A 19,666-nucleotide genomic window follows, 5' to 3' on the forward strand; every position below is an offset into this window, starting at 1 on the left:
GGATTGAACTGGGTCCATCGATACAGCTTTAGAATGCAACCTCGGTCGAGGAAGAGATAAATTCAGCTCGGAGTCCGATAAGACAACAACAGAGTGTGCGTCAATGTTGCAAAGACCGCTGTGGATTTTGGAGCTGTAGAAGTTGGCTCTAATGTCAAGAGCAGAACAGAGGCAGGTTGAACAAGACAGATTCCGCAGAGGGCACCAGTGGTAATCCCCACTGGAGGCCTCCGCAGATCCTCGGGCCGAAGGCACACCAGAGGGAGCCAAAAGAGTGCCAAAGGTTTGCAACTGGGCCTCTCAAAAGGCTTCTTTCTGTGTTCAGTGACATACAGCTTTGCTTCACTTTGCGTTCTCAGATCACCTTCGGATTCATATGGGCACACTCCTTGCAGGACTTTGATTTGTGATATGAATTTAGACAACAGAGTCACACCCTGTGGTAATCGGTCATAGCATTTGTTTGTGACAGTCCCTACAAGGCTTAAAATTGTTTTACGATGGCGCCCTTGCACATACTTGTAAGGAAAAAAACTTGTGAACTGACTAGAAAGAAGCTGGCAGCAAGTGAAGGCACAGAAAGCAAAGAACTGGTGTCAACGAGCAGGCATGTTTACATGCATCTCCAACAACCCTTTCGAGGCGGAATAAAATCCATCCAGAGCTGTATGATGCCACCCAACGGTAAGGAGCAATGCTGTTTCAATCTTCCGGGTCAGGTCTAGCACCTAGGGATATTCTAAAGTTGAAAAATCTGCAGTTAGAAGCATCCGTCTGAAACCACATTTATTCAACCAAAATATTCACACGTCACACTCCTGCTTTAGGATTCCAGTATTCACATGTTCCTCGATCACTTTCACATATAATGGCACACTGCTGGGAAGGTGCGACTTTAAAACATATCTACAAAGCATTTTGATTTGCAACAAGAAAAAAAAGCCCTACAAAAGGTAAAATGTAAGGTTCTTACCTGATTTAAAGCAATCAATAATTTGCAAAATTCCAGATCTTGACATCTGCAGTGGCTTTTGCAATAAAGGAGGGTCTCCAGGTTCCAGCTGATACTCTGCAAGACAGCAAATAAAATAGTTTGAAAATAGCCATCAACAAATAGGTTTAAACGGGCAAGACTTTTTATTCCTGCTTGCTGACTACCTGGCTACGAGGGGCTAGAGCGCCTGGACGCTTCTAGCAGGCCGAAATGACTGTCTTAGTAAGCCGTCCCCATCCTAGTGGGGTCCCAGGAGTACTGCAGAAGCATCTCCATAGTCCGGCAAACGGCCACGGGGGAGAGCAGGAACGAGGACACCACTGACACATACTAGCCATGAGGTGCTTGGAACCACGCCTACTGTGCGTTATGACTGGAGGTGCAGATTGAGGATTTGCCCTGGCAAGGCCCAAAGCTAACCACATTACCCTGGAGCACTGTAATATTGCCGTCAACCTCGTAGAGGTGATTGCTGCAGGTGGGACTGGCGAGACTTACCTGGTGGGGATGTGTATGGATCCCAGAGCTTAGCAGATGAGAAGTGACAAGCGCAGCATTTCCTAATTGGTGCTCTGCTAGCAAGTGGCTCCGACCTGGACTCGGGGAGGGGGGGGGCATCATTGAAGATCATGTGGGAGCGGCGCCCAGGTGCTTGATCTAGGATAACGTGGGACTACACCCCTGAGATGTCCGGTCCCTGCTCACGAGTCTGAAAACCCGTACTGGGCATGATGCGGCTGGCATCACCGTCCCCTGCCTGAGACTACCGCTGACTGGTGGGCCTAGAGTGACGCCCTATTTGCCACCAATCACATCGGGAACTTTAGGCAGAGGGCCTCCACTCCGCTACAGGGAAGAACTGTGATTGAACTGTGATACTGGATACCTGGAGAAACGCGGGCCAGGTGAGGCGCCCTGGACCCCGTGGGTTCGCACTGAGTTGTCAGACATTGCCGACTCCGATATATGCCAATTTGCTCCGTTGACTTAATTAGCACTGAGGTGCCTCTGAAATGGTGCAGCTGCATTGGAATTATCCGCTCACTTTCCAGCACTTTCCACCCTGTAGTCGCCACCATGGGTATAGTGACTAGGAAAAAAGGCCCTGAACTGGGGGGAGCTTGGCCTCGAGTGGCTCAGTTGCCCATGTGCCAGACAATGACACAATTACTACTCTGGAGAGGACACTTTAGGATCCCACAGTGCAAGATATCCTACAGGCCATCACCGCTTCCAGAGAAGTACTAGAGATGAAAAGCGACACATTCGGAGCAAACCTGGGTTTTCTCAAGGATGACCACCGAAAACTGGCGGAACGAGTCACCACAACAGAAAGAACGGTGGAAGGGATTCGCTTCGATTTACTGGCCCATCGTGAACGACACTTTTGGAAGGAAAAGTGCAGATACTGGAACAAAGCAACGCTATACTGATAAGGTTATGCTCAATCGCAATAGAAGTCATTTGGCCGACAACAGCAAGACGTATCCTGTCCTGCTGTCTGCGTGTTGGATTGGCACGCGTTAAAGGACTGATTCATGAATAGGTTAACACACAGCGGTGGTTACATCAGGACTTGAGCAGCCCCGTGGTCCCGTGTGGATATCGTAGTACCACGCTTTATATTTCATCACTAGGTAATCACCGCCCTAATGCCTGACTACAGCAGTTGGCATGTCAGTGGAAGAGACAACTCTGATTAATAACCCAGAGTTCTACATTGCTCACACATATCGTTGTGGGCCCACAGAATACCTTCATCCTACCCGACTGATAGCGTTGTGCTATACACAGACTTCTAGCCTTCCCCAATCCTCACTTGGGCACCCGGATGGGTCCCTTCCGAGTATCCTTTCGTGTCTGATGTCCCTACACTTAGGTCCTGAAAAGACCCTATATTGCACAAAGGGTCGAAACGTCGTCGGCAAAGAAACTAAAGCGAACCATAAAACCAGCGCGCTTATCATTGTATAGAGTTGCGGTCTTTCTTGCATATAATTGTAAATGGTCGCCTTTCAAAATGCTTTGGAAACCAATCACAAATGTCACTGATCTGTCACCCATGTTTTAGGTTCCAGTTTCACTGGGGACACTACGCATGATTGTTTATATTAATTTTTGTATACATTTAAGAAATATAAAATATAAAAAGTAATTTGGAGTAACTATAACCAAGATGTATTTGGTCTTTTCTCCTTTTGACATTACTTTAAACCCTTTTCTATTGCGATTGCGCATAACCTTATCAGTATAGCATTGCATAATATTCCACAGGAACCACTGTTTCTGAAATTAAATTGACTACCCTGGTTCCATGTGAGTAGGGTCCCCCTGTTCCTTTCTTCCGATACTGGAACAAAGGGCTGAAGAAGCGGAAAACAGATAGAGGAGGAACCGCATTTGAGCGAATGGCCTTCCAGATAGGGTTGTGGGGAACAATATGCTGGACTACATGGACAGATAGCGGAGGGAGGAGATCACTCCTGAGGAGCGCTCACCCTTCTGTGCATTGGAAAGGCCCCCCCGGGTGCCGGCATGGGCCCCGTTGACAGATGCACCCCGACACTAGTGGTGGTCCGAATATTATATTACAGTGACTATATCCTTGAACAAGCCAGAAAGAGGGGCGACATCAAGGTGGACAATAGCAAAGCCACGATTTTCTCAGACTTCACAAAGGAGGATAAAAAAAATAAATTAAAAAAACGGTCAGCACTCCTTGCCTTCACCAAAAGGGCTTGCCTTATGCCATGCGGTTCCCTGCTAATCTGTGTATTGTGACCCCTGACAGGTGCAATTCTTTCGATCCCTGCAAGAAGCATGGGGGTGGATTGATCAACATCCACCGGCATAACCAGCCAGAGATCTCCGAGGGGCCTACCAGACGGCAGAGATCGAGACGTGGAGAGAAGAGTGCCTAGAGGATATGCACAGGTGAAGAGATCCACCAAGAGCAGCAAAGAGCGGTGGAAGTGGTGGCAGCGCTCAGAGGTGAAGGGACGAGCCCAGCAGCGTCGATGGATGGAGAGGAGATCTGTGATTCTGAACTGGAGCCGGGTTGCAGCTCCTCTGGGGGTGATTTTTCCAAATGACTGCATTGTGAGAACTGTGGAGACGCTGGGTCGCCACCCTGGGCATGTTTTTCATTCAATTTTCTCGACTATGCGATGGGTGTGGAGGACCCTGAGGCTAGTGGCTCTAGGACACTCACCAGCACTCCTTTTACTTTTTTTTTTTCTTCTTTTTTTTTTTTAAACTTATTTCATGTCAGAGTAAACATTGTTACAGTAAACTGCATCAAATTAAATCGAACAGGCTAGACATGAGGACAACAGTCCTGTAAATGTATGCAAAAGCCGGAGCGCGCACCTACATATGAACAGTATAGAACGACTGCAGTTCTGTTGATATATCAAGCGACATCATGAAGAGGAAGGAACAAAAGGCATGCAAATGTTAAATAACCCCAACTACCCTTCCTTCCCACACACAACTGTGCCCATCGCACTTGCCACCCCTCCCTGGTTGTTGTATTTTCTGTGTGTACACCGATGAGTATTAGCGACTTAGTGGAGAATTGGATGCAGGAGCCTGTTCCTGCTTCGCCTGGGGAGGGGGAGTTCGGTTGTCTGCTCAAATGCTGGATACGAGTCATGCCCCACAAACAGTTCAACTATTGTCACAGGGTTGGATGAGAACACGTTACTGTGTATTCGAGAGCGAGTGCAGTCACTCTGGAATCCTTAACCACACAAGATGGAAACCCCAGTGACCTATACAGTTTTATCCTGGGATGTCCTGGGGATGCACACCATGACCAAGAGAGATGAGGTAACACGCCTGAAAGCTAAAGAAAGGGTCGGACTACAGTGCAGATGGAGAGGCCTGGTCTATTATACAACCTACTCGGTCTATGCTGGGAAGTATTAGTGTGGATATCCCCATGAGTTACCTCCCAGTGTAGAGGAACCCTTATTGACTCATCGGGCAGGTTCGTGGTGCTGACTGGTCGACTAGAAGGACGAGAGATATCCTTAATGTATATGCATCAAACACGGACCAAGTGTTGTTTTTCATGGAATTTACCCCTTACTCGACAGGCTCAATCGTCATGTGTGGGGACTAGAATTGTGTGTTGGATGCCCTGCTCAACTGCTCCCACCCCCCCCGGTTGACCCCCCCCCCCCCTCCCACTACTAGGGTGGCTCGTGTGACACCTGGTGCTTGCAACACCCAAAGGAACAAGACGATTTCTTTTATCACTACAGGACTTACACATGCACTTAGATGAATATGAATGTCTCTGTACTCCAGACTTACACAGCTCAGTACAAATCATCGAATCTCTCTCTAGAACCATGTCAGATCATAACCCAGTTTTACTTACCCTGAGATGGAGGGAGGATTCTACCCTGAATCCCAAGATTTGATCTAAAGCTAGAGTCCTTGGCGGACCAGGCCTTTCGGTCCTTAGTGGGTGATGGCATCAGACAGCATTTCAAAGAAAATGCTGGCAGGGTCTTGTCCCCTCAGGTGGAGTCGGATGCCTTCAAAACGGTGCTCAGGGGGCAGTGCATTGCGGTATCGATGGAAGTGCGATGCACGTTGCTAACAGAAGTGCTATCGGCTGAAGATGCTCTGAGAATAGTTGAACAGCGTAGGCCAGGACAACCATAAGTGCAACCAGAACTGCTGGTGGCCAAGGAACCAGTTGCAGAGAAGGTAGAAAAATTGTGATGCTTTTATTATAAGGCCTATATGACTAGAGCGCATGCAGAGCGAGATCATACGGGATCACTACTGGCTTGGCTCACTAACCCTGCTAAGTGGGGGGGGGGGGATCAGCTATAGTGGAGCTGGAGGCTGACCAGTGTACCAGGGTCTAATGGCAAGCGGACATTAATCGCAAGTTCTACACTCACTACTCACCACGAAAGACTGGCCCACTGGCGAAACAGATGCTTTTCTGGAACCGTTGATGTTCCAGACCTTATCTCCTGAGGAAGCAGAGGAGCTAGATGGGGAGATCACTCTATCTGAGATCCGGCAGCTATAAAAGGTATGGCTCAGGGCAAAACACCGGGGGCTGATGTGTTCCCAGTGAAATTCTATACTGCTTTCAGATACAACTTGGCTCCCAAACTCGTCAACCTTTATAAGGCGGCTAGAGACACGGGCCTTTTGCCAACATCCACCCGGAAAGCCCATGTGGTGTCCCTGCTCAAACCTGGGATACCAGCTCATGACAAAGGTATATTCACCGTTGTCTATGCTGAATATAGACTAGAAGGTCCTTACCTGGATACTTATCACTAGGCTTCTCCCACACATGCCTCGACTCATACACCCCGACCAAGAATGATTTATACCTAGTCGCAATACAGAAATCAATATAAAGAGACTCCTATGAGTTTAAAGGCAGATACTTATGATGGAGAGGAAGTGGCCATTTTCAATGTGGACATAGAGAATGCCTTTGATGATCTAGAATTGCCATTTCTCTATGTAGTTGTGAAGCACTTTGGCCTGGGGCAGAGATTTGTGGCCTGGACCAAACTGGTTTATGCAGAACCCCCTGCTAGGACTCACTATTTCTGAAAGAGGTCAGGTGGGCCACGGAACCAGACAGGGGTGCCCTTTGACGCCTCCATTGTTCACCCTAGCGATAGAGCCACAAGCATGCAACGTACAGACCGCGAATGTTTGGAGGGGGGTGAGAGATAGAGATCGAAGGACAAATCCATTATATTGCTCTATATGCAGACACCGTCCTGATCTAGAAAGGAACACTATGTTGCTAGAGGGTGTTCGAGGGCTGCTGGAGAAATTAGTTTTGCTCGCAGGACTGCGAGTAAATTGTCAGAAGTAACTTATTAACCAACCCCCCCCCCGGGACCTGGTGCTGCTACAATGGAAGCCCCAATGCTTGCACTACCTAGGGGTACAAATCTTTCACGACCCAGCTGCCCTCCTCGCGGGGACCGTTGCGAAAGTGATACGAACTCTCAAGATGAATATGGAATCCTGGACTACATTCCCCCTTTTAGTTGCGGGCCAATTTGCTTTGTTGAAAATGGTCACAAAACCAGACTTATTATATTTAAGGTGTTGCCTGTGTAGATTCCTCAAGCGTTATTTTAGGAGCTCGATTCCCTCATGAAAGCATTTATCTGCTTCTTGGGCCAAAGGAGAGTGGCTCTGGCCATGCTGCAGAGACCGGTGGAGGTCCGAGGGCTAGCAGCCCCCGAATTTAAATCACATTACTTGGCGGCACAGCTCCAATAGTTGTCGCAGTGGCTGGCGGATAGACTAACACCTGGGAGTGAGATGGTTCCTTTTGTCCCTGACCTCCACCACCTACTTAGGATTCTACTACAGCTTAGATGCCCTACTGTGGAAGATAATACATAATTTAGAGTGATGTGTCGCTGTTGGGTCTTTTGCTTGCAGAAAACACACACGAAGATACCATGCTCCCATATTGCTAGAGGCGCTATCCCAGAGGAGACTGGCAGGGACTAACAGAATGGGTGGATGTGGGAGTGACTATGTTGGGCAAACTGTTCCCAGCAGAGGTACTCCTCGTGCTTGAGGACTTCCACTCGTGACACGTTTGCCCCTGGGCCACTTCCAACTCCATGGCACTGTAACAGCAGCAATGTGTAAACACGGATAAGTGGGCCTGACTGTACCTCCCCACCATAAGAGCGGTCACTACATGATCACGACATCACAGACCTTCAAGGCAGTTACTTGCCTATATAGGGCAAACAGGGAGGTCATACTGCGCCCCCTCACCGCCCTCCAGACACGCTGAGAGAAGGGCCTGGGGAAGCCCGTTCCCAAGAAGGACTGGGCTAGCATAGTGGAGAGGGTCCCTAAGGTATCAAGAAATGCCCGGTTTAAGCTTAAAGTCTGTATCTTGCATAGGACATATCACACTCCTGGGCGAGTGAATCCACACTAACACGACCAAGATGACCATGGTGTGGCAGAGAGGAATTCATGCACATGTTTTGGTATTACCCAGCATTACTGTATATTGAGAGGAGAACACTACAGTGCTGGCATAAGTCGTGGAGAGGGAGGTCCTCTGCACCCCAGAACACTGCTTTTTACATTAGTTTCCAAACACTGCAAAACCTAAAGCTACAAGCAGGTTTCAGGACCTAGTTATTAGGTTGAGCATTCAAGACCTCTTGTATATACTTTAGTATATACTTCTATGTGTATGTACTTTGTGGGCTCTGGAGATCAGCCCTAGGACTTGTCTGCTTCCGCCTAGGGACTTTTTGTTTCAGTTCAACTGCCAACTGTCTTGACAGAAAACGACCAGTAGAGGTCTGTAAAATACCAGAATTGCTTTCTGCTGAGGGACTATTTTTTTTTGTTTCTGGCAACTGCCTCTATTTAATTTTCTTGATAGAAAACTACCAGCAGAGGTCAGTAAAATACCAGACTCACCTTAGCATTCTCTAGATTCCAGTCCATAGAAATTGTCTTCCACGAGCACCCGTAGACAATGTTTTTTTCAAATCTTGTATTTTTCAGCCATATAACTACCGAAGGCCCTGATTTTATATTAAAAACAGAGCTTTGGACTATACAATTTCCCACTAAAGGCAATATTCCTCTCCATGTGTTCCCATACCTGGCGTGTCACACAGTTTGGTGTTTACTTTCCCTCTATGTTAAAGAACAGTAGATGTTTCAGCACCAAGGCTAATATGCTGCATAGCTAAATACATATAATGTCCCAGAGGCGAAACCAATTGCATTGCAAATGCTCGTTATACTTGCAAATCGAGAAATTACACGGAACTGAAAGGCACCAGAGGGATCTAGGGTAGTGGTATGGCAAACAGAACAGGAAAGATGGGCGGGGTATCAAAGTGCAGCGCTGCTCAGAGAAACCAGATTTGGCCAGGGTTCACTAGACCTATCCAGAGCCTGGGAGATATTGGTAGATAGTATAACGCATCCAGAACCTTCAATCTAGTGCCCCATCCTCTCACTGTACGGAATTTCTGGCGCTCCACTGCTGTTTCAACTGGCACAGGAAGCTGTTCCGGCAGAGTTAAAGTGTCTCTTGCATGTAAATAAAATTGGGGTCAAAGGTTCTCCTCATTAGATATGGGCTGTACACCAAGTAACAGTGATAACTTTAAATAAAGTGCACCCAGAATAGGATTCGGTCAACTAAAAATCCCAGAATGCATCAACTGACTATAGAACTGAACCTACATGGGTTGTGGCACCTGACCTATGTTCACCTAGTAATAGCGATGTAAAGATGCCCCCTGCCACATGTAGTAAGTGCATGTATTAAAAAAAGCAGAAACATGACTCACGTGCACCGCCCTGCACGTGCCCTGTGCCCCAGCAGCACACACTTGCTCCTCCACTCTCCTGCCTGGGCTTAGGAGGAACGTCTTAGGTGTATCCGTCCAGTCCTAGCGCCGCCAACTGCGCATGTGCAGTCCGTATGCTTGAACAGAAGCCACACCCTCGAGTGATGCCAGCAGTCTAGTGTAGACCTCGTCCGCAGGAGTGAAGCACAGAAACACATCTCACCAAACCAGAGGACAAGCTTCAAGACAAAGGGGCCAGGGCATGGCATGCAGTCTACAGCTTCAAGACACAAGTCTAGGGGGTTCATATGTTGCAGCGATCACACCATCTTGAGCGAATCATTTTATGCCCAGTCAAGGGGGAAAAAGAATCATCAATGATACGTCAAAATCGGAGAAAGCTACAAGTACAATTCTTTTTTTCCTCCGACAAAACTAGTTTAATGCTCATCAAACTACATTTTTAACAGGCCGCAAGCCTCATCACAGCATCACAAAAACCTATGGGTTGTAGCCAGACCCACAAATAGCAGACAACTAAATATGAGCTACCATGCAGCACCAAGAGAGCTTGATAAGACCTTCTTATCCTACTGGGACTCCTAATTTGACTGTCAGACCCTGTTCGCAGGCATGAGGCAAGCAGGAGCTATTGGGCCTCCACTGTGGGGGCTGGGGTCTGTACAATCATGGCTCTACAACACTGGGCCAAGTACAATTTTTTCAAATTCCCTTCGGCAATTCATTCACAGGACAGGAGTAGTGGTGGAGAGCAGTCACAGGCTTTTCAGGGAGATAGTGTAGGGTGCACAAGTTCAGAAATTAATCACCCAAATGCACAATAAAAGACTGTCCAACCCAGTGCTTTAATTTGGTAAATAAAAGTATGCACGTATAACTTAATACTTCACAGAACAGGCTACATGAGCAATTAGTTTTCTGGTGCCTGGGCTAATTCATCTTGGGTACTGATCCCCTTGAAGACTAATGTAAAGCTACTCTCAAGCCCGAACCGAATTACTAAAAGGAGACTAGTGTATTCTGTCCCCAGTTCAGTCTAGGTCTCCTTCCCCCAGCTTCGGGAATGTCAGCAATGCATTTCCACGGTCTACGAAACAAACTCACATCCATCTTGTGTACAGAAATAGACCAGGGCCTTCCAAAAATAGAACCCACATGCCTCCATTACTCTGGTCTCACTCATATACACACTATACATGTTTCATAGAGTACACATACACCCAAACATAAAATAATAAGCTTAGGATGTTAGCGTTAGGAAGCATAACTTTCCATGAATGGACCAGCAGACCTCCATTTTAGTGACCTATGTAAAAAGGTCTGGTCACAACTATGGATTAATCAATACATTTGAGAGAAACCTTTAAAACTAAATTATCGCAGATTAATTTTACATGATCAAAGTGGCAGGGACAGAATGTTAAAATTAAGGAAGCTTGAACCCTTATGGATTCACAAATTATGGACTGTAGAAACAAGGTTGAATGTGGATGAGGAGTCGCAAGTGAATTTGCAATACCATTATAACATAACTCTCTAAAACTAGAAGACTGTGGTTCCGCTAAATGTAAGTTTCAGCTGGAGAACTATAATACATGAAATACAGACATATGCACTTTAAATTGTAAAGAAGAGCTAAACTGGAGATTATTCAAAAATGTAAATATTTTTACAGAAACTGTTTATACTTCAAAATATCAGTCTTTAACTTTGGACTTATTACCATACTAAGGTAAATTATGATAGACTGAATTGCGATTAAGACCTAGAAGATGAGCTCTTTTGAAAGAGTTGTCTATGATTTGAAATTAAAGTATGAGGACAAGTTGGGAAACTGATAAGTTTGGTCACGTCACAACCAGTTACAGGTAATAGTTCCTAAAATTTGATTTGTGATTAGTCACATATCAGCTTTTGAACATAGATTTATGAGTTCTTACAATTCCCAAATGGTCTAGAATACAAAGTCTGAATTTTGGTCTACATATATTACCTCAGCCAAGGAAACGTTTCAAATTGTATAGATTGAGCATGGGAGAGCTACTTACAAGTAACAGGGGAGCTACCAGTAACTCACGCTTTGTCTAGTGCTCCGAGCTAAGGAGCTACTGAAGAGTTTAAGGTTGGGCCTACGGATTTGAAACCCCATCTGTATTTTCTCCAAAACCATCTCAACATTATTCCGTGTTATTTGCAGAGTCACACTGTTTCAGAATTTCTAATCCCACACCATTTCCTGGAGTAAGCCTTGACTGCTCGACTACCCTATCGTATGAGTCAAGTGATAAAATGAGAGTATTCGCTCATTCAGTGTATGTGAAATAGTACGGTGGCCGCAGGACACCAGTGATAAACAACAATTACCCCAACAGATATTGCCTAGTAACCACACACTACCCCATGAACCCCACACAAAAAAAGGCACTGACCCGCCTCCATAATCCACCAAGATAATGTGTAAAAAAAGAACCAGTAAAAAGTGCAGTCCGAGCATCAGTAACTAAGACAAACATTCAAATACTCTTTACTACGGTAAACATAGGGGCTCAGGCACGGAAAATGCCTGGAGGAAACCTAATCTGTAGTCTGTGCAAAAGCAAAACAGCAAAAACTCCAAATCATTTCAGGTTGATTTCTTTCATAACATACGGGCTCCTTCTGGTGTGAGCATTACTCATGTTCTTTCAATAATCTGGTAAGAGTTGCACCGGTTTTAATCAAACTCCAAGAGGCAACCAAATAAGTTAACATACCATTTTTCTCAACAAATTGTTTCTGCTAAATTATTTAATTTGAATGAACAATTTTGACACTGTATAGAATTCTGCAAAAGACATCCTTGGAACAACTGCACAAGTCAACATCAACAGCCAAGTTTGGACACAAAAGTAAATATTGTAAATGTGACTTTACCACCACTAGAATGTTCTTAAGACAAAACTGAATATTTGATAAAATAATAAGTTATATGTTGAACCCCGCTGCCCAGTTTGGTATTTTTTTTATTTAAAAGGCAATTGCCTTAAATAGTTCAAAATTACTACCACCAGTTACTCAACTCAGGAATGCCAAGTTCTCAGTTAAGGCAAAAAGAAATTAATGAAAAAAGGAATTGGGTTGAATTAGCTACATACCGTCAGTTGTTTCCAACTAATATTGTGCATATTCTTACGACTAAAAATTGAAATGAGGCTGAAAACTGGTGGGTGGCTACATATATTTATTCATTACAATAAATATATGCAGAGCTCAAACAAATAAATGCAAAAACATTGGAGCAGGCCACTGTAATAAAACTTATTTTTAAGCATGAAATTAGTCATCTAAGAGAGCGAGTAAGCTATTTTCTTCTAAAAAAAATATTATATAATATAATATAATATAAAATATAATATATTTTCACTTAAAAAAACCATAGGTTTCACACATGTTATAGTTAGCTGGACATTTCACTCGTGAAAAACCATTGAAATTCCCACGTTATAGTTAGTGCAGGCAACTATAACTCACGCGACCGCAATCTTCTGCTGATGACGTCAGATATTACATCACTGTATTTAGACACCTATTTACCCATGTCTTCTTCCATTAATCTTTAGCTATACATATATTACAAATATTTTTTTTTCAGAAAGACACATATGTCATCAGTGATGTAATATCTGACGTCATCAGCAGAGGATTGCGGTCGCGTGAGTTATAGTTGCCTGCACTAACTATAACGGGGGAATTTCAATGGTTTTTCACGAGTGAAATGTCCAGCTAACTATAACAGGTGTGAAACCTATGGTTTTTTTAAGTGAATTTGCAAGGTTTTTTAAATGCTAATTCCCAACTATAACGTGTGTGAAACCTATGTTTTTTTCAGTGAATTTGTACGGTTTTTTAAATGCCAAGTTCTGTATTCATTTATTTAAGGTTTTTCACCGTGCGCGTACCGTACGCGCACGGTGCGCTTCACGCACCGCGCGCCCACGTTACGCAGTTCGCGGAATTTTTCCGTTTCTACCGTACGCGCACGCTACGCGCACTCCGCGATTTTTCGAAAAAAAATTAAGAAATTTTGGCCCTTGGGGGTCCTTCTGGGACCCCCTGACAAAGGCTAGGGTTCAGGAACTGTCCACCCTGCCCCCTTTTCACGTTCTCCACCTTTGTTTTTCACCCCCTCAGACTGCGAGAGACAAAATGGCGGCCGACACTTCCTGGTTTCGACCGATTCGAATGTTTACTAAGATCTAACAACCAATCAGAATCGCGCTCGCGCACGGCAGCGTGTGCGTACGGTACATTTTACCGTACGCGCACGGAGCGCGCCTATAGATATATATATTGATTTAAATGCTATTTTCTCAGGAAATACTGAACAGATTTACACCAGACCTGCAAAAGGCACATCCCTGACCTGAGGACTACCTCTCTGCCAAATTTCAAGTAATTCTGTTCAGCCGTTCGGGCTGTAGCTTGGACTAAAGGTCCTATGGAAAAATGCATGGGGAAAACACGTTTTGGGACCCCCCCTTTTTCTCAGCCCCCGCTTGACGAATCCCCCCCCGAGACTTTCAGGGAAGGAGCGGAGCGCCCCACCTATTTTGAAAATTTCACGAGGATTCGTCAATCGGCGCCAAAGTTATTCCAAATAGAATGTTGCGGATTTCCTATGGAAACACGATCCTAACTATAATTATCTACTGGCAACCGCCAGTAGATTATATCTATATATATATATATTCACTGAAAAAACCATAGGTTTCACACACGTTATAGTTAGGAATTAGCATTTAAAAAACCTTGCAAATTCACTTAAAAAACCATAGGTTTCACACATGTTATAGTTAGGTGGATATTTCACTCGTAAAAAACCAATGAAATTACCCCATTATAGTTAGTACAGATAACTATAACTCGCGCGCCCGCTATCCACTGCTCATGACATCACATATTACATCACTCATGACATGGTCAGTGGCATCACTCATGACATCACTGATGACATCATCCTTGTGATAGAGTGGCGGTCGCGTGAGTTATAGTTATCTGAACTAACTATAACGGGGGAATTTCATTGGTTTTTTACGAGTGAAATATCCACCTAACTATAACATGTGTGAAACCTATGGTTTTTTTAAGTGAATTTTCAAGGTTTTTTTAAATGCTAATTCCTAACTATAATGTGTGCGAAACCTATGGTTTTTTCAGTGAATTTGTACGTTTTTTTAAATGCTAATTTATTTATGTATTTTATTTTTTGGGGGGTTTTTCACCGTGCGCGCACAGTGCGCGCACCCCCGCGATTTAAAAAAAATAAAAATAAAAATTTCTGCCTTCGGGGTCCTTCAGGGACCCCCCGACAAAGGCTAGGGGGTCAGGAACTATCTACCCTGCCCCCTTTTCACGTTCGCCACCTTCCTTTTTCACTCTCGCACTGAAAACAAACAAAATGGCGGCCGACACTTCCTGATTTCGACCGTTGAACAACATGTAACCACCAATCAGAATTACGCTCGCGCACGTTAGGGTGCTTGCACGGTGCGCGCTTATAGATATTTATATGCTTTTAAATGCTATTTTCCTCAGGAACTACTGAACAGATTGACACCAGACCTGCAAAAGGCACTTCCCTGACCTGAGGACTACCTCTCTGCCAAATTTCAAGTAATTCTGTTCAGCCGTTCGGGCTGTACCTTCGACTAAAGGTCCTATGGAAAAATGCATGGGGAAAACGCGTTTTGGTACCCCCCTTTTTTCTCGGCCCCCGCTTGACGAATCACCCCGAGACTTTCAGGGTAGGAGCTGAACGGAGCACCCCATTAGTTTTGAAAATTTCGCGAGGATTCGTCAACCGGCGCCAAAGTTATTGAAAATAGAATTTTGAGATTTCCTATGGAAACACGATCCTAACTATAACTATCTACTGGCGACCGCCAGTAGATTACACATATACACACACATACACACACACACATATACACACATATACACACATATACACACATATACACACACACACACACACACACACACACACACACACTTACCTTGTTCACAGCAGCCATGATGATGGTGATCAGTCTGAAAACATTTGTCCCTCAAAGGAATTTTCTGCGTGCCGGGCCTATTTTCTTCCACCTCTGGCTCATTTTCACCGTTTTGCTGAGAAAAAATTAAGTACAATAGCCAATTAAGACTACTAAACATTACTTAAAAGGTGCAACTCGAACTCTACACATTGATGTACATTTAGCAATCACAACATGCGAAATGGGCACATTTTGGAGGACAAGGCAACAACAAATATTTTTAAATCTTTCCAAATACCTGATTGCGCAAAAAGTGTTTCTTTTTACGAAGATTACTACAGGTTTTGTCCATAATTATGTCGACAAAACAGCACTCTTACAAGTGCTCTGACAAATTCTGAAAGAAAGGAAAACAGCATTAGCATAATAGAGTAACATTTTGAGCGTTTTCAACACAACTGAATTAGTCCATGAAATTCACGTATGAAAGTTCACAAATATAATCCATCAGGCTGGGTAGCTAAAGGATGGATGACTGACTACCTAATACTGAGTTGCAGTCTATTTTTCTCTTGTACAACACTAATGTTTGTAATTTACTAACAGAAGTCATCTTATGATTTTTTGTAAAATTAACCATTGAATCAAGTGTTTGAAAAAGTATGTTTTATAGGTGCCTGTTCCCGGTAGGTAAATTAAAAACTAAGATAACTACCATATCAGGGAACGGAAGGAACATTCTCCAAGTGAGCTACCAGCCTTCACTTCCACAGCTGCAACTTCTCTATAATACAAGAGTGAACCCTTAGTTTAAGTGTCTGGTCTAAATGAGAGGATGGAAATGTGGATTAAGTTCTTGGTCTAGTAAACCATCAAGTGAAGGCACTTGAGTGTATCGGGAGAAGTGCATGACATAACACCATTGGTTGGGCACCACAAGGAATGCTGCTCCAAGTTTCTTTTTTGGGGGACTGGTGGGGGTTCACAAGGCCTAGATGGTGTTCCATGATCCTCATTGCAGCCGCAACTGGAGCACGCGTCCAGCCCCGTGGACGGCACCCAATGCTTCCCACATAGGTCACACTATAAAACAAACTAAACTCACCTCCTACCTGTCAATTCAGGAGAGCACCTAGCAGACTCACTAGCAGTAAGAAGCGCTGTGTGTAAGGTGTTCTTCTTGTTTGACTGTTGAGGCGCTGAGAAAATGACACATTCCCTCACACAGCTGAATACTTTTTAATTCATTGCAAAAATAGCGCTCACTTTATTTCTTAAAGTTAGACGATTCTAAATAGTGGTTTTTTTTTTTGCAATCAATAAAGGTCACTTCCTGTTCATCCTTTCTTTGGAATCTTGAATTTCTGATGCGGAAGTGCGGCACGCTGCGAGAGTGGCAGAAGGGTAGGCAGGCTTGCTTCCCTGGACTCCCCATCTGTCACTGGCTCTAGAGAGCGCCGCCCCCCCCCACACCCACACCCGACACACACACACACACACACACACACACAACCACAACCTCCGGCTCCACCAGCGACGGCTGGAACCGTGTCTCACCAATTCTTGGAAGGGCCCAACCGGTGTAGGCAGTTGTCGGCGTCAACCAGCAGCCTGGTCTGTGGAGTCCTCTGCCAGAGCAAAAACATTTTTTTAAAACAATCGGGAAGTGAAAGCGCGCCATGCGCTCGTTGTGCCTCATGACTGGACTGCCTGAAACGCGGTGGACAAAATAAAACTAGCGTGAGGCAAGGACACAACTCACACATGACTAGCAACAGACTGGTGGGCGTGGCCTAGGGGAGACAGGGCGTGCAGCCACCTCACTTCCAAAGAAGCCCGACAGAAAACCAAGGACAATAGATCTCACAAGCGAGCAGCGCATGCGATGCAACGCAGGTGGGACCTAAATATAGGTAGAAGGTGTGATAATCGACATGGAAAAGTTGGCAGAAATGCTTTCACACAACAATATGGTTGCAAAGAGGTGTTCTCTGCCTTCAGATAGCCAGGAGGGTAATTGTATCTTAAACATAATGATCTCAGGTTAAAACAAGCAGTCACTTTTGATGTGGTCTTTTGGGTGAGAAAGTGTCTCTGAGATATACAACTTCACAAATACTGGATAAATGAACTTGTGGTGCACTTGGGTGAGATAACACTACCAGAGGTTGGAAATAGTGGCAGTTATTCAGAAGCTTTCCCATTTTAAGGATGACTGCTGATATAGGACAGTCTTACGCACTTTTAGTACTACGATAATAAGGTTTATAAACTTGTAGCTTGTCCCTACATGCAATGGCTCATTGCTTCTAACAGCTGTTCTGCAGATATCTGAGAATCCATTATATTGACTGAAGAATGCTACTTTTGTGCAAAATATATGGGGTTGGGGCACCTCAAGGTGCTTGGCTTTTATCTAGCACATCACACAGTTATGATTTAAATGATGAACAATAAATACAATACCAATAGTTGGAGGGTTCTTCTAAGAAACAGGCAGTTCCTGCATGAAACTGGTTTTTAGTCTTGTAGGAATATGGACTAACACGAGTTAATTACCTTTGGTAAGGGCTCTTTCTGGTGGTTAATCTAACCAAAGATTCCTCCCCGTGAACAAGACACCCCTGTGCCACAAGTAGGGACCATCCCAGCATGGTGACCTCAGTAGTCTAGGTCTTCCATGCCCCAGACTCGAAGTGTTATTGAAAAGGCAGATTTTGTAACGGTAAAGTGTCAGAACATTACTTCTCCCGAAAGCCCACTCCAAAAGAAAAGAAAATTAGGACGTCTACTCCAAGTCATATTGCAATCCATCAGCAACCACTGGAGATCATGAGCCACCTCAGAGAAACCCATCTTATCCAAAATGTTTCCCCAACTGAGCACACTGCAAAAGCAGATTCCACTGAAGGACTGGCATATTGCACTGCAGATACTAATAGGGAAAGAAGCCTAACAACCATAAAAGCTGGAAAAGTAGATTTCACCTTAAAAATAAAGATCATGGCGTCAATGAGTTTTGACTCCCGGGGTGGAATAAAACTCCTGCCCATAGTGACAATCCTCTTGGATTAGCCATCCAGAGACGTTGCAGGAAGAGAGTTAAAATTCACCTTGTACGTGGAGGCCTTCATCATCATTCTCAAGAGTCAAACAGGAGGACATCCGAAGCCATTCTATGACATTTAGCGAGGAGGGCGATCTGCCACTGGCTAAGAAAGTTACTGGCCAAATAGGGTCAACCAGGGATTTATTAAAGGGCCACAGAGGTTCTGAAGTACAAGGTCCACGTTGCAAAATCTTTTACAAGATTTGCCTGGGTCTTCTCAATGAGGATGGAATGCTCTTGCACTTTTGCCATCCTCCTCAGCACAATGGGGAAATAGGCACTTTCTTCATTACAAAGTCACACAGAGTAATCAAGGGTTAGGACAGGAATCTAGGCCATGGGAATTCTGTAAGCCGAGAAGCTAGAATCAGTAGAATTAGAGGGCAGCAAGTTATCCACCTCCTCAAAGTTGTCCTCAATATCATGTTGGGCAAATTGAGGACCTTATTTTGTTAAGAGAATGTAACGCAAAAAAAAGCGTCCATTGTCCTGAATTATTGATGCCGAAGTAGAGGAACTGTAGGAGAGTTATCCTTGATAACTGGTTGCACCTTTGCAATTGTAGATCGAACTTTAGCCAAGGTTCGGAATCTGTGGCCTGAGCAAAAATCGGATCCAGATCCAGGTGCCACCAAAGCACAAATGAAGCCATCCTCAGGTCCATGCAGTCAGGAGTGTCATATGGCATGAATACCTGCAGCCTCTTTGAAAGCCAACAGTGGCCTGGGGAACTCAGGACACATTGTGTGCAGGTTCACCTATAGGGTCCAAAGGGGAAGTTTGAGTCAGCTTCAGTTTTTGGAACTTAAACTGTGAGACCGCTCTTAAGATCCGGAGCTTCTGGAAAGTGAAGATCATTTTTTTTTTTTTTTTTTTTTACTCTTCCCTTGACCTTCAACTTAATCGATATGGGTGATCTGGATTAACTGACCTGGAATGGACTTTGCCCCAGTTTTTTGTGCTCAGATGCAACGTTTGTCTTGAACCTCCCCGATGGCTTTGGGAAGCATCTGTGAGGATCTGCAATCCAAATCTGCTTCCAGCAGTCTTGCCATGTTTGGAAACCAGCTATCTTCTGGGGTAACTTCCCTGCACATTCGCACCTCCATTTATTTTTTATTTATTTTTAATAAAATAAAAAACATTTTTTAGATCACTTGAATTACAAAAAGGG

At 44.5% G+C, this 19,666-nt stretch overlaps 1 protein-coding gene across 3 annotated transcripts in view; it reads right to left on the reverse strand.

Annotated features, from left to right (window-relative positions):
• Nucleotides 1-19,666, reverse strand: part of ZNF800 (zinc finger protein 800) — a 152,568-nt gene that overhangs the window by 79,383 nt on the left and 53,519 nt on the right. For all 3 annotated transcript variants that reach the window (XM_085653968.1, XM_085653969.1, XM_085653970.1), the window contains exons 2-4: nucleotides 15,682-15,780; nucleotides 15,402-15,516; nucleotides 974-1,069 (exon numbers count right to left, since the gene is read on the reverse strand). In XM_085653968.1, the coding sequence (XP_085510094.1) occupies nucleotides 974-1,069; nucleotides 15,402-15,516; nucleotides 15,682-15,735 (265 nt within the window). In that variant the 5' untranslated portion in view covers nucleotides 15,736-15,780. The remainder of the gene's footprint in view (nucleotides 1-973; nucleotides 1,070-15,401; nucleotides 15,517-15,681; nucleotides 15,781-19,666) is intronic.

This window comes from Triturus cristatus, chromosome 4_1 (genome assembly GCF_964204655.1).
Source record: "Triturus cristatus chromosome 4_1, aTriCri1.1, whole genome shotgun sequence".
NCBI lineage: Eukaryota > Metazoa > Chordata > Amphibia > Caudata > Salamandridae > Triturus > Triturus cristatus.